The sequence below is a fragment of the Hyalella azteca genome, unplaced genomic scaffold (assembly GCF_000764305.2).
Source record: "Hyalella azteca isolate HAZT.00-mixed unplaced genomic scaffold, Hazt_2.0.2 contig6741, whole genome shotgun sequence".
NCBI lineage: Eukaryota > Metazoa > Arthropoda > Malacostraca > Amphipoda > Hyalellidae > Hyalella > Hyalella azteca.
This window is the reverse complement of record NW_025936893.1, coordinates 358929-373503: the sequence shown is the minus strand read 5'-3', so window position 1 is coordinate 373503 and position 14575 is coordinate 358929. Positions and strand designations below refer to the sequence as shown.

At 37.9% G+C, this 14575-nt stretch overlaps 1 protein-coding gene across 1 annotated transcript in view; it reads left to right on the top strand.

The window, feature by feature from the left end:
- The window catches only part of LOC108668644, a 62663-nt gene that overhangs the window by 23908 nt on the left and 24180 nt on the right, over positions 1 to 14575 (top strand). Inside the window, exons 21-33 of the mRNA XM_047880978.1 lie at positions 510 to 788; positions 1589 to 1840; positions 2108 to 2398; positions 3037 to 3183; positions 4078 to 4224; positions 8911 to 9279; positions 9576 to 10028; positions 10636 to 10744; positions 11415 to 11475; positions 12049 to 12186; positions 13322 to 13384; positions 13506 to 13670; positions 14188 to 14358. Coding sequence (XP_047736934.1) covers positions 510 to 788; positions 1589 to 1840; positions 2108 to 2398; positions 3037 to 3183; positions 4078 to 4224; positions 8911 to 9279; positions 9576 to 10028; positions 10636 to 10744; positions 11415 to 11475; positions 12049 to 12186; positions 13322 to 13384; positions 13506 to 13670; positions 14188 to 14358 — 2645 coding nt within the window. The remainder of the gene's footprint in view (positions 1 to 509; positions 789 to 1588; positions 1841 to 2107; positions 2399 to 3036; positions 3184 to 4077; positions 4225 to 8910; positions 9280 to 9575; positions 10029 to 10635; positions 10745 to 11414; positions 11476 to 12048; positions 12187 to 13321; positions 13385 to 13505; positions 13671 to 14187; positions 14359 to 14575) is intronic.

Sequence of the window (14575 nt, the reverse complement as noted above, 5' to 3'; positions counted from 1 at the left end):
ATTGCCTTTCTACGAACTTCAGTACAAGCAACCTGAAAATTCAGTACAAGCAACCTTATTCCATTATTCATGATTGTCCTGGCAAATATCAAGTGCACTTGAAATTCATGCAATAATTGAATACATCTGTTAATGAGATTTTGTGCAATCTTCTTTCCTTTCAATTTCATACTTGAATTCATTAAATTATTTTTGCACGATGCGCGAAATATATAGAGTTCACTGTCTCTCTATTTGTTTCTATATTTTCTTCCCTGTCTGACTAAATCATTACCTACAAACGATGTTTCCTTAGAGTGTTTAAACTCGAGGTTATCGTGGGCGGCAATCAATATAATGGTCATTTTTAATACAGCCATTAACCTTCTTCCTTTTAATCTATTAAATATTCGGGTTGATTCCAGAGAATCCAGCGTGATTGCTTCATGTGAACACGGTTATGTCTTCATGAACGGCGAGTCTACAATAGCATATCCTTTTAATTTGTTAAACATTCGGGTTAATTCCAGAGAATCCAGCGTGATTGCTTCATGTGAACACGGTTATATCTTCAAGAACGGCGAGTCTACAATAGCAATGGACTGCAAAGCCGGAGCCTGGGTCTATCCGCCAGGTTACGAAGCGCTGGTCTGCGTAGCGGTCTGTGTACCGGCTTGTGAGAACGGAGGCATCTGTACTGCACCGGGCACTTGTGCTTGCGATGAGAATTATTCAGGGCAACACTGCCAAAACAAGGAGGCTTGCGCTTCTGGCATGCCGCAGCTGCCTCACTCCCTAACTGAGAACGTGTAAGTGAAATGGCGTGTAGTTGTCCCGCTGTTTAACTGGTGCTCTGCTTGCGGTGGGACTTCATTTTCTGTTTAGTTGAATGGCGGACACAATTATATTAATATATGAGAATTTTGATGAATAACACGGCAACGTTGCGTAGGTAACTGCTCATGTCGTACCTAAATAATAGCAAAATATTTAACGAAAATAATAAAATTTGCTAGAAAGTAATCAAAATACACTGCGCTAAAAAAAGAATCAAAATACTCTGCGTTCAAAAAAGAATCAAAATACTCTGCGTTCAAAAAATATCAAAATACTCAGCATTCAAAAAAAAAAAAAAAAAGAATCAAAATAGTCTGCGTTCAAAAAAAGAATCAAAATACTCTGCGTTCAAAGAAAGGAATCAAAATACTCTGCGTTAAAAAAAGAATCAAAATACTTTGCGTTCAAAAAAGAATCAAAATACTCTACGTTCAAAAAAGAATCGAATACTCTGCGTTCAAAAAAATATCAAAATACTCAGCATTAAAAAAAAGAATCAAAATACTCTGCGTTCAAAGAAAGGAATCAAAATACTCCGCGTTCAAAAAAGAATCAAAATACTCTGCGTTCAAAAAAGAGAATCAAAATACTCTGCGTCCCAAAGAAGAATCAAATACTCTGCGTTCAAAAAAAGAAAAGAATCAAAATACTCTGCGTTCAAAAAAAGAATCAAAATACATTTTATCACTGCGTTCTCTAAAACTGTACAGCAAAATTCCCAAGTCAATTGAACTGATCCACTTGCTTCAATTGTGCCCCACAATTCTGACAGAGGCGGTGGCTTCTACCGCGTGAAGTGCGAGCCATCATTCGTGTTCTCGAGCGACGTCAAGTGGCTGGAACTGCGCTGTCAGCTCGGTAACTGGAGTTATGCAGGCTATGCCAACCAGTCATCGCTGCCTCAATGTGTGCCCATGACTGGCAAAGTGTGCGAGCCAAAGGAAGGGAAGTCCTGCGGGATGTTATACGATCCTCAATGTGAAATTCAACCTCCTAAAATCCAGAATGCTATTGTTTCGTACAAGTGAGCGACTAATTTTTTTGTATAAGTTTTATGTTTGTTAATTTTGCTGGTTTTAATGACTGAATAATATATTAATAGCTGTAGATGGTGGAATGCACCAATTATCAATTTGTCAATCAAGCGCAATTTTTTTTTTGTTATAAGTATGTGGTTCGATGTGCTATATAACCTATGCGTTGAAATTGATGTTTTTAATTCGAAAAAAATTTGTCGCCGTCATCTCGACATTTCCAAAAATTTTTTTAATTTTTCAAATAAAAATTTCAGTTCCTCTGGAGGAATGGTAACGTGCGACGAAGGCTATTACTTAAACAATAGTCGCGCTTCGACGCCATTCAAGTGTCGGGGCGACGTCTGGGCGTATCCGGAATGCGATACCGACGATCCGCCGATCTGTGAACCCAGGTGCAAAATTCCGTGTCAGAACGGAGCAAAATGCACTGGTCCGGAAACATGCTCTTGCCCACCAGGCTTCACCGGAAAATATTGCTCGGCAAAAATACAACTGCCCTGCGTCTCGCCTCCGCCTCCCGTGCCCAACGCGGCCGTGCAGATCAGGTTGGCTAACAAGGCAATATTTTTGTGAAAATTATTCATTACATGCTTTCCAGGACCGATGATATAATATTAAAAAATCAAATTGAAATTACTTAAATGGAGTTTGCAGTAAAGTTACAGCATTTATACGTTTTAGTAGACTAACAAAACGGAGGAGCCCTGAATATAAATAAAAATTGTATATTGCAAAAGAACAGCAATAAAAAATTCTGCTATCGTAATTTCTACTATTTTCGGATTGTGGATTCATTGACATAACTACTTAAACCCCAATGCACTCATGTTGCTTTCCAACTTGGTTAGGATTTATATGGTTTCTCATCTTGTTTTTTTACACCTATTTTATATCTTAAGCAGATAACTTTAAAATTTTCTCAACTGAAACAGCTGTTCTTTAATACTTCTTCGACATTTCCATCATGCAACTAGAATTAACTTTTTAGCGCATTTTCTCATTTATGGAAAAAAGGCGCTATATTGTGCTCGTCATTTCCGTTCGTCTGTCTGTCTGTCCGTCCATGACTTCACGTGTTCGTCGACGAGAAAATGCGCTCTCTGTCACTCACTGCAGTGAGTACTGAGTTATATTTTTTCCATATAATATACTTTTTTTATATAAATAGTTTCGAATTTTCCAGTTCCAGAGGACAGTTCGTGGTGTGTGCTCGAGGGTATAAGTTTTTATCGGACCGCCTCAAGGAAGAAATTTGGTGCAAAGACGGGGAGTGGATGTTCCAGACGAGGTCCACGTCTCAGAGGACGAGGGCTTGCTATCCTATATGCAGGTAGGTAATTAATTGTTATCATCATTGAAGTATTTAGAAAAATGGTTTGACTACTTTATATTGAATCCTATAGATTTGACAATGCCTGTCAAATGTCAAATGCTGTCAAATGCTTTAGTTTGACAATGCTTGTCAAACTAAAGCCTGTCACTTGTGTTTTTATTATAAAGGATCGAAATTAAGATTGCTTTTTAAAAAAAATTATTTTAAGAATCATTTAGAGATGTGAGCAGCTTCTCGATGTATTGAATTTCTGTAATATCGAACTAAATAATTGTTTGCGAAATTAATTGACTAGTTAAAACTTTAATACGTTTTTGGCAAATTAATTGGCAAAATCTTAAAGTCTTACTTAATGAATTTAGAAAATTAATTGGCGAAATCATGAAGTATTACTTAATGAATTTAGACGAAAAAATTTTTGTATGTTGAGAAAATCGAAATAAAATCGAAATCCATCTCATTCCGAAAATAAAAATATTTCACGGTGGCTGACGTCTCTTGCATCAATAATTTGTAGCTTAGTTAAGTTTTGGATATATCAGAAACTCTTAAATTGATAAATTTTTTCCTAGGTATCCTTGGCTTGCTAGTACTAACGTAAGTTTTTTAAAGACAATAAAATCCGTACTGACAGTACTTCTGTGTATTAAGTTTGTTAATCCTAGACTAACTATTGCGTCGCTCCTATCATAATTGCATCTGAGGTTATCTGAGCGTGTCGAGTAGTAAATAGTTGAAGTTTTGTATCGTTTACATGATATATATTCTATTTTCAAATTTCAAAAGTTTACGTATTCTATATTAAAATTTCCAAAATTCTCCCTCCATTTAACCATATCCTGTTCGGTTTTGCAAACAACTTGATCGTGTCTTTATTGCTGTCTGCTGCAGCACCGAGTGTCTCAATGGAGGCGAGTGCACTGCTCCGGACGTTTGCACCTGCGTTCATCCGTTCACCGGCAGTGATTGCGGAATCCCGGACGAACGAAACTGTTGGACCATCTCCGGTGTAGCCAGGAACGCGCTTGTTGTTTACAAGTGAGGTTCCGGGTCGCCTATAGCTGATGCAGGATTAAATATTATATATATATCACTCTGAATATTAGTTTTCAATAATGATAAATCGTATTTCATTGCTATTTTATAATGTACTTCTCTCGAGTAAAGAGTAACGCTGATGATCATTAAGACCTATGATTTCGCAAGACAGCATTATAATTTAAAAGATAGGGCACGATCATGTCCACCAGTTCATAATGCTGGCAGTGCCAGGGCACGATCATGTCCACCAGTTCATAATGCTGGCAGTGCCAGGGCACGATCATGTCTACCAGCTCATCATGCTGGCAGTGCCAGGGCACGATCATGTCCACCAGTTCATAATGCTGGCATTGCCAGGGCACGATCATGTCCACCAGTTCATCATGTCGGCATTGCCAGGGCACGATCATGTCCACCAGTTCATCATGTCGGCATTGCCAGGGCACGATCATGTCTACCAGTTCATCATGGTAGCAGTGCCAGGGCACGATCATGTCCCCCCATTTTTCGAGGCGTTGTGGAGAGGAGCAAATCACGCCATTAGTTCGGCGGATTACAGGCAACCATTAATAATGGAGCACGAAAGCAGCCGCTGCCCACCTCATTTAGAACAAGCGTCGCGGTAATGTTCTGCTGATGTTGCTCTGCAGCTCTGCAGATGTTGCTTAGATGCTTCTCAGCAGCTCTGAAGATGCTGCTCTGCAGCTCTGAATATGCTGCTTAGATGCTGCTCATCAGCTCTGAAAATGTTGCTCTGTAGATATTGTTCCACAGCTCTGCAGATGCTGCTTAGATGATGCTTCGTGGTTTTGCAGGTGCTGTAATGATGCTGCTCTGTAGATCTGTAGGTACTGGTTTGATGCAGTTATTTGGATTTAGCTTCGGCGCAGCGTACTGCAGACGTTGTACCCAAATAAAAATTATTGGTGGAGCATCGATGATTATTTGTGAATATAGGCGGAAATTGTAGGGGGAGCACCGATGGCGTGTCCGGCCTATGTTCCATCTATAACCTACCTATGGCCACCCTGCCTGAAAAACTCTTCTTCCACCAATAACTGCCCATTGGCACAGGTGGCGCATTGATGAGTCACCGATGGCCACCTTAAAATGAAGTAGATAAAAATTTTTCCTTTAGCTTCACATCCGGTACATTTGCATGCAAATCCACCCTGGCAGTACAAGTATCAGTGTCAGACATGTAGCAGGAACAAATTATCAGAGTACCATACACATACCAGGATTAATTCGAGTTCCGATCTCCCTCAGGCGCAGCCAAGCCATCGGAGAGGACATAGCAGTCGAGTAATTTTAAAAGATTTAACTGAAGTATTGTAAATAATAATTTCATAAATGAAAGAAGTTAATGCTACCACCGTGATGATTAGATGGCTCCATTAGCCGTTTTATATGAACATGATCCTATATTCGAGAAAGCAGTCACTCAAAGATACTTCGTTTATCAATAACGAACGATGGTTCAGCTCAGAGCAAAGGCTACGGGAAAATGCATGATTGGTATCGAAGTTTCATAATGTGAACATTACACCAATTTTAACAGCGGTTCTATTCGAACTATTTGCACTAAGAATATTCTTGCGTGTTTTAATGAATCTTCAATCGATGATTTTAAAATGCTAGGCGTGTAATACCTTAATCACTTTGTTTCACTATTTTCTCTAGCCTAATGTTTAATATTTTTCGTAGAAAAGACCACCGACACCACTTAATTAGAAATGAAGACGTAAAATCAAAATAATTATCTGGCGGTTTAAGAAAATTTCCCTAAAATAATTTAATATCACTCCCGAAGTCAGCGATAGAAAACCGAATTATTACTCGTATCCCTCTGCTTGAAGAGGCTACTATTTTGGCAAGCAAATTATCCGGAAAGCACATAATCCAAGCAGGACGTGTTAAAGATTAACGAGAAAGAAGCTCAGCGCCGACGCGCTCCAACCCGACAGGTATAATATACTGTACGTGTACAATGTACACGTGTACCTGCTCGCTGCGCTTTAGAGATGCCGAGCCGCTATATGGACTACATAATCGTCGCTTTAGATAAATGCGGCAACTTGAGAATAATATAAATATTAATAAGCACGCATAATTTAACCATTTAATTCATACTTAATGATACAATTAATTAGTCTCAATTGATCGTAATATTTTAAGCACAGCAAGTTGGCGCATATACATAATTCGCAATAAATTTACGCAATATATAAGGTGAACGTGAAAAATTGGCTTCGCCATCATCTTTTGGAAAACTTTATTTTCGCAACAAAATTTTCTGCTGTTCCTCGGACAGTCTATGTCAGGAGCAGTCCGATACATACCGAGTTGCTTCACTTTACCGTGAAAATTTTTCGAACACCCTACAACTGTCTCAGTTTTACTCGTACCTACAGAATTCACGCTAATTTATCGCTAAATTTATTTGAATCAAAACCTTACAAGTCAAGCACGCAGAACGAAATCATAGTTTCGTATGGATCTCGAATGAACTACAACCCAATAACTCCTATCTACGTTGGATAATTACAGTGGCAAATGCCTTCGAGCACTGTGCAGTTTGGGTAGACGGTTAGCGGTAGCTTACATTAGATTTGCCTGTAATGGGCCAACAATGATTCAGATCCTCTAAATCATCGATGATTCATCGATGACAGTCATTGATTATTCATCAATGACTGCCACCTATGCTCGCCACCCGCTCGATTTGTAGGTGTTTTATGTTCGACTTCTGCCAGATCTGGCCACCTACCGTTACGCCACATGTAATCTACCATCGCCACCTATAATCATCGATGCGCCACTCTTATTTTTATTTGGTTAGTGATGCAACATCGCAGCTCTCAAAATGAAAACTTTTTAGAATTATCCTGAGATCTTGTTAGCATATTACAAACACATATGCATGGCTTGAAGATTTGCCCTCGGTCTCTAATTCGATGACAGATAAGCTGATACCGCTTTTAGCGTCAATTAATTACAAAGTAAAGTTCACATTTTTATTTTGATTCATCTCGGCGTTCGTTTTTTTGGGCAACCAGGAGATTAAAATTGTCCATATTAACCTCTATTAATATCTTCGTAAGAACATAGAAAAAATCTTTAAAAATCATTCAAATAAAACCCCCCACTACAACCTGTCCTTCAAGGGGATTTAATTGAGAGCTCGACCCGCTCTCCGCCGTTTGTTATTCAGAAGACATCACCGCTTCTCGGCCTAGTCGAAATTCATCTCAGATCCACTGCTCTTCCGTAGATTACATCGGTATCTAAAAACTGCGGGTTGAATGAGACCAAAAAAAAACAGACTCTTATTTGAAAAGACGTTCGAAAGTTCAGAGTTAATAGGGCGGGAATTAATGGGATCAGTCGCTCAAAATTTTAATTAAACTACTAAAAACTAAAAATGTATTAGTTCGGATATCCTAGACTATGATTAAATTAGGTTATGCAAGTCCAATGATGCCGTTCGGCAAATTTAATATGATGTTAAAATGTTTATAATAAATATAATTTTCGTCAATCTGACAGACCTCCCTCGTAAATGAATGCAATATATGTAAAGAAGAGCCAAATTTAATTAGAGTTAGTAAATTTTTATTATTTTTCGGACCCTGTTCAACTCTTGGACTAAAAGCGATGATGGTTGATCTAGCTCGTCGACAAGGAAAAAAACTGTCAACTGAAATCATTTGGGTCATCGTCTGGTTTTAATTTCTTTTGCATTAGTTTTCTAGTGTTATTTAATTTACTTCTGTTCTATCAGTCATCATTCGTCATTGTTCCTAAATTGCCTCATTCATTTTTTTCTTTAGTTTCTTCTTTATTTCCGCTCTTTCATTCGTAAGTGTGCAGATATTTTAGATTATCAAATCTTTCCCATCATACACCCTCCTATGAACTGCTCTACTTTCATTCGTCATTTTTTTTCTTTCAGCCATGCATTAATTTGCTTACATTCTATTGTGTTTATCAAATTTTTATATAGTCATTTAAAATTATCGAAAGTCGCCATTAGGTAACTCATCATCAAAAAAGCACTAAAACAGTCCGCGTACGAAAAAACTCATCAGCCATTCTCCCTGCGTAATCAACGAGGAGCAGAGAACAACATAATATCTAAAATTTTCTCTTAAAAAACTTACATAATTTATAGCGGTGTTTCACGTCAAGTATTTTTCTTATCTTGGAATCATTCGCCGTGCTTGAGCAGCTATTACGACCCCTCAGCGAGAATGCCTGTAAAAGAATTCCTGGTACAACACCTCGCAAGTTTGCTTCCGAGTCACTGATTCCTTAAAGGCAAAGTCCTGTAGTGGACGCGGCGTCGACTCGACCAATGGTTTTAATGCGGTTCAAGCTGACAAGAACTGAAATGTTTGAACCTAAATTCGTCTTGTCTTTTCTTAATATTTTGGATTTAAATTTGCAACGTCTTTAATACATTTGGTCCATGACAACTGGCTGTTGTTTGAGTTCATTCGTTATGTACGTATGATTTATACACTGATCGGCGATAAGCTCGCACGTGTCATAATCAGGGTAAAAGAAAGCTTATGTGCGCTCATTCCTATTATTCATGGCAAGGAAACGTTTTGATCACAATAGTGTCCTACCCGTAGGAAAATGACTTTAATGTTTCATATTTTTATGTGACTCCCACAGTTCAACGCAGATGACGTCGCGTTGTGCTGACGGTTACATCAGCACTATTGACAACGTCGTTGCGGAGCCTCCTATTTGGAACCAAACCTGCGAAGCTGGGAAATGGAAAGACGATCAACGACAATTTCCTTCTCGATTATCAACTTCAGACGCTGACCCGCGACCAACAAACCTCCCCGATGCTTCTCCGATTCTGCAACGTAACTGTACTGCAATTTGTGAAAGATTCTGCCTGAATGGCGGTGTGTGCGTGGAGCCCAACCGGTGCGAATGCCCGCCAGGATACAGCGGTCAGAATTGCGGCACAACGCAGCCAAAAAATTGCACTGACCTCCCGCCTGTGGTACCCAGGGCATATTTGAGTTACAGGTTTGTACGAAGCATAAAAGTTGTAATCCTTTTCGAGGACTGAAAAATTTAATTGCAATTTCAATACACTGATATCCTACAGATAACCTTAGCTAATGAGGATAGCCTCATATGTAAATTATACTAAAGTAATGATATTTTTTATTATCTGTGATATCAGAGATAACCTAATGCATGTTAAATAACATGCTTCAGCTGAAGTTAAACATAATCGACTAACATTTTTTGTATTATTACATATATTTCGGTGTACAGGTGCTTTTAATGTCTAAGAAGCACATAGTATGTTTTTACAGGTACCCTGAGAACGAAGTTGTTGTCCAGTGCCTACCCGGCTACGCGATCAAAAAAGGAATAACGCGCACGAGCCTGGTTTGCTCGAACGGTTCTTGGTTCACGATTTTAACGCCGCAAAACGAATCCAAAATCATAAACTCAACACCTACAACTTCACCTCGAAGTGCCTCGTATCCCGGAAACAATGTATGGGCGCAAAGAAGCATTGCGTATGAAACTGCAAAGATCATTTACGGTCCAAGAAGTCCGGGTTCAAAATACGCGGAGCAGGCCCTGTATCCGGTGGGATCACTTGCTTGCTCCGCAGTTTGTCAAAAACCCTGTCTGAATAATGGAGTGTGTGTTGCTCCGGAGAAGTGCAAATGCCCCGATGGTTTTGCCGGAGATCATTGCCAAGTCAAAAAGTGCTCAGGGGCCCCTGAGAAAATACAAAATTCTATGATGATCTTCAGGTAAGTTTTGCATTATTCATGATACGTTGAAACTTGGCACACACCTTCTCGAGACTTATTTTTAGATTGAATGCGTTCTGGACGGATGAGAAGCCGGTTCTTGTTTGACGTTTTTTTGCATCTTATCTACGATGCACTTCGGAGCATCCAATATCTGCGGCTTCAGTTTGCAAATGATTTGCATATAAGAAGGTCTTTGTGCTCATATTGATTTAAAGGAAGGCATAATATGCTTGTTTTTCTAGAAGCTAAACGCGCTGAAGGAACAGATTCAGAAAAAACTGAGCATTGATATTTATATTACGATGATACCAAACGGAATCCAATGATTTTTTTGTGCAGTTAATGCTTGTTTAGCATTATACGAGTCATTATTTCTATTTGTCGTTAAAGTTTCCTTTTAGAATAATGAAATGAATTGCTTTATTTTCCCCAGTAACACACTTAATTGTGTAAAAATTTATCATATTCTAAGTTTACTTATCAAAGAACGAACCACTATAAATCTACCAGGATATTCCGTTTAATGAAAGCTTATATGAAGGAAAACTGCTAATTCAGATAAAATAGACGTCTTTACAGTCTAGTAATAAATGGTTATCAACAGTGACGACTTCTTGAATGGAGTTTCCCGCTGCCGTTCAGGATACAAATTGCCCAACGGGGACATCGCTGCCGGGTTTGACTGCGTCGATGGAATGTGGATATACCAGGAGGTATGGATACCAGCAGGTATGGTTACCTGGAGGTATGGATACCAGCAGGTATGGTTACCTGGAGGTATGGATACCAGCAGGTATGGATACCAGGAGGTATGGATATCAGCAGGTATGGATACCAGCAGGTATGGATACCAGCAGGTATGGATACCAGCAGGTATGGATACTAGCAGGTATGGATAAACCATTTAAAATTTTTATAAACTCTTTAGTGCACAGTAAGAGAGGACCGTATTCGATGAATGACCCTTATGATCTTGTCACTTTAAACATTTTTCTGCATTATCCTTAAAGTGCATGCGGCTAACTTTCGAATTAGACAAACTAAACGGGAAATCAATTGCAATGCAAATGTAAACTATCGAGAGGCAAAATTTAGACAACCTAGGCGTATTAATTAAAAAAAAATAAATAAAATTAAATATATGAATCCCATAAACATTTTTATCTTTTTTAAATAGAGCAAAAGAGTTCGAAGATATCAATGATTTTTCTTATATTACTTAAACTTAAATATTTTCTTACGGTTATACTCTAATCCGATGTCTCCCTTGTTTAGTTTTGGTTGAAATGGCCGAAAAGCTTAGAGATTAATAAGTTAGTTCTAATAATTCATGATGATGTTCAAACTTATTATTGTTTGTTAAGCAATTTTCACTGCTTCCAGGAAATTCCCGTGGATGCGGACAACGCCTCTAGATCCTCATCCGAAAAGTCTTCTTATACCAGTAATTATTTATATTATTTTTACTCACTTATTCCCTATTGAAAAGCATGCAGTTAATTTTATACCGTAAACTTTCAACATTTAAAACGATACTCGATCTGAAAATTCATAATTGAGTTCAGATTCTTTCGCTGATATGAAATAAGGGGTCAGTATCAACAATACAATTAATTGTATTGCACTTGAATGCGATTGTAATGCACACATAATATCTAATATTCAACAGATGAACTATGATCATATTAGTAACATTGACATCATTGATGTACTCATACCATGACTTCGACGCAATACTGAGGTTTATTTTGACCATAAATCATAATAAACTTTTATCTTCATCAAATTGTTTCTTTTTTAATGTACGCTCTAATATAATATATGTTTTACACACAACATCATTTGATGCTTTATTTCAAATCGATCAATAATTCTCAATAATGAATAATAATTCTTCAATAATAATTCTCAATAACTCTTCAATTCAATAATAATTCACTATAATTCCTTATTTTTACCCTTGTTATTATACAATGTAAAAATGAAGAAAAAATTCGCTTCTTGATATTTTTCCTAGACTTGACGAGCTCCACCTCCGCCCCCTACCCCTCCTGCCTGCCCGTGTGTTCACCCCCCTGCCTCAACGGGGGCTGGTGCGCTGCCCCCGGCACCTGTACGTGTACGGAAGGCTTCTACGGCGACATGTGCAACTTGCGTGAGTCATCAATATGACAGTCATATAGATAGATAGTCTGTAGATTGGTATTTATAAGTTGCGTGAGTCATCAATATGACAGTCATATAGATAGATAGTCTGTAGATAGGTATTTATAAGTGATTTTATTATATTATATGTTATATTATTTGTAGGTATTTATAAGTTGCTTGAGTCGTTAATCTGACAGTCCGCATTCCTGTATATAGGCATTTATAAAAGATTATATTAGGTTGTTATATTGCTTGTAGGTATTTATAAGTGATTTTATTATATTGTTATATTGCTCGTATGTATTTATAAGTGATTGTAATATATTGTTATATTTCTTGTAGGTATTTATAAGTGATTTTATTATGTTGTTTTGTTAGGTACTTATAAGTGATTATATTATTTTTTTTATTAGTTATATTGCTCTGTTCCAAATATTCATTGCTAATGCGGCAATGTTTGTCTCGGATTCACCGAGTTCCGAGACCGACCATTATGTTGAAAATATCAATCTGGTATTTTCATCACTTGATTCTTGGTGCCAGACGATCAAAACATGCTTATGTACACGTAGCGGCTGATTTCTCGTCTGTGACTGTGTGAGTTCTCGTCTCAGCTTGAAAGTCCGGCAATTATTGACTAGCGGAGTTATCAACAATTTTTATAGTTCAGGGCCTATACTTTAAAAAAAAATTAAGAGATCGTAAGTTCATCAGCCAATAATTGACGGCCTTTCAAGCAAAATCAACCATTCACAGACAAGGAATAGAGCGTGTGTTCTTACGTTCACTTAGCGAGTTGTAAAAGTATGACCCCTGCTTCATGAATTTTCCATATAATATTACTTACTCCGAAACGTTTTCTCTTATAAAGATATGGTGAATTTTTGTGGTATTTTCTTTGCTTTTAAATTCCTTGTTAACTTGCGATTCAAGCAAACGAGTGATTTTAATAAATATTATAGTTAGATCAAGTGTTTTCTTCTAGACACTTCATCGTGCAGGATATTCTCGCACCGTCAACGGCAGCTCTTGCGTCTTTCCCTTTTGTCTTCCGCGGCACACGAAGTATTGCCCCTGCTGCATGAATTTCCGTATAATACCAGTTAGATCAAGTGTTTCCTTCACGACACTTCATCGTGCAGGATATTCTCGCACCGTCAACGGCAGCTCATGCGTGTTCCCGTTCGTGTTCCGTGGCACACGAAGTATTGCCCCTGCTTCATGAATTTTCCGTATAATACCAGTTAGGTAAAGTGTTTCCTTCATGAATTTTCCGTATAATACCAGTTAGATAAAGTGTTTTCTTCAAGACACTTCATCGTGCAGGATATTCTCGCACCGTCAACGGCAGCTCATGCGTGTTCCCGTTCGTGTTTCGTGGCACGCGTCACTTCGGCTGTACGGGCGCCGGCCACAGCGTCCCGTGGTGTGCCACGGCCGTCACCGACACGGAGGAGGTCGTCGCCTGGGACGTCTGTGTCGCTGACCTCGGTGAAAAACACACTATTTTGCTTCTAAAATCTAAGTTTCTTTATCAATTCATTTATCGTTCAGTCATTAGAATTCATCATTGGAATTTGTATTAATTTTTTTCTGTTTTTTTTTTTTCGATCCTTTCCTGAATTTCGATCCTTTCCCGAATTTATGCTATGCAAATTTAAGTTTCAATTATTCAGTCGTTTAAATTTTGTATCCACTATGTAGTTCTAATAAATAATGAAAGTGTGTCGGGTTTTCTCTGTAATTGATTTATTTTCAGTTTGAATAAATTATTTTTATTCATTTATATTATACGTGCATTCCATTATTTATTTCAAATTGTCATTTTAAAATTTCATGTCCACAGTTTCCAACTTGTTCATACAGATCGTTTTTTTCCATTGGGGCCATTTGTGTTTCATCTTTGGATTTTAAAGTTTATTTCATAATAAAATAAAAATTATTATATTGTTCACCTACTCATGAATTACCTGTGTTAGATAAATAATTTCTTGTTTCATTACCACAGGCATGAAGAAAGTGGTACTCACGGAGGACCACAAGCAGTGCGTGTTCCCGTTCGTGTACCGAGGTACTGAGTACCATCGCTGTACTACCACTGAGCGTGGCAGGGGATGGTGCGCAACTCAAGTTCATCAAAAAGTTATGGTCAAGTGGAGCTATTGTGCTGCTGATCAAGGTCAGTTTTTACAACTATATATAGTCTATAACAGCAACATTATTATATATATTGTGCTGTCGATCAAGATCTGTTTTTAACAACTAAATGGTCTGTAATACCAATCATTATTATATATATTGTTCTCTTGATCAAGGTCTGTTTTTAACAACTAAATAGTCTGTAATACCAATCATTATTATATGTATTGCGCTGTCGATCAAGGGCTGTCTTTTGC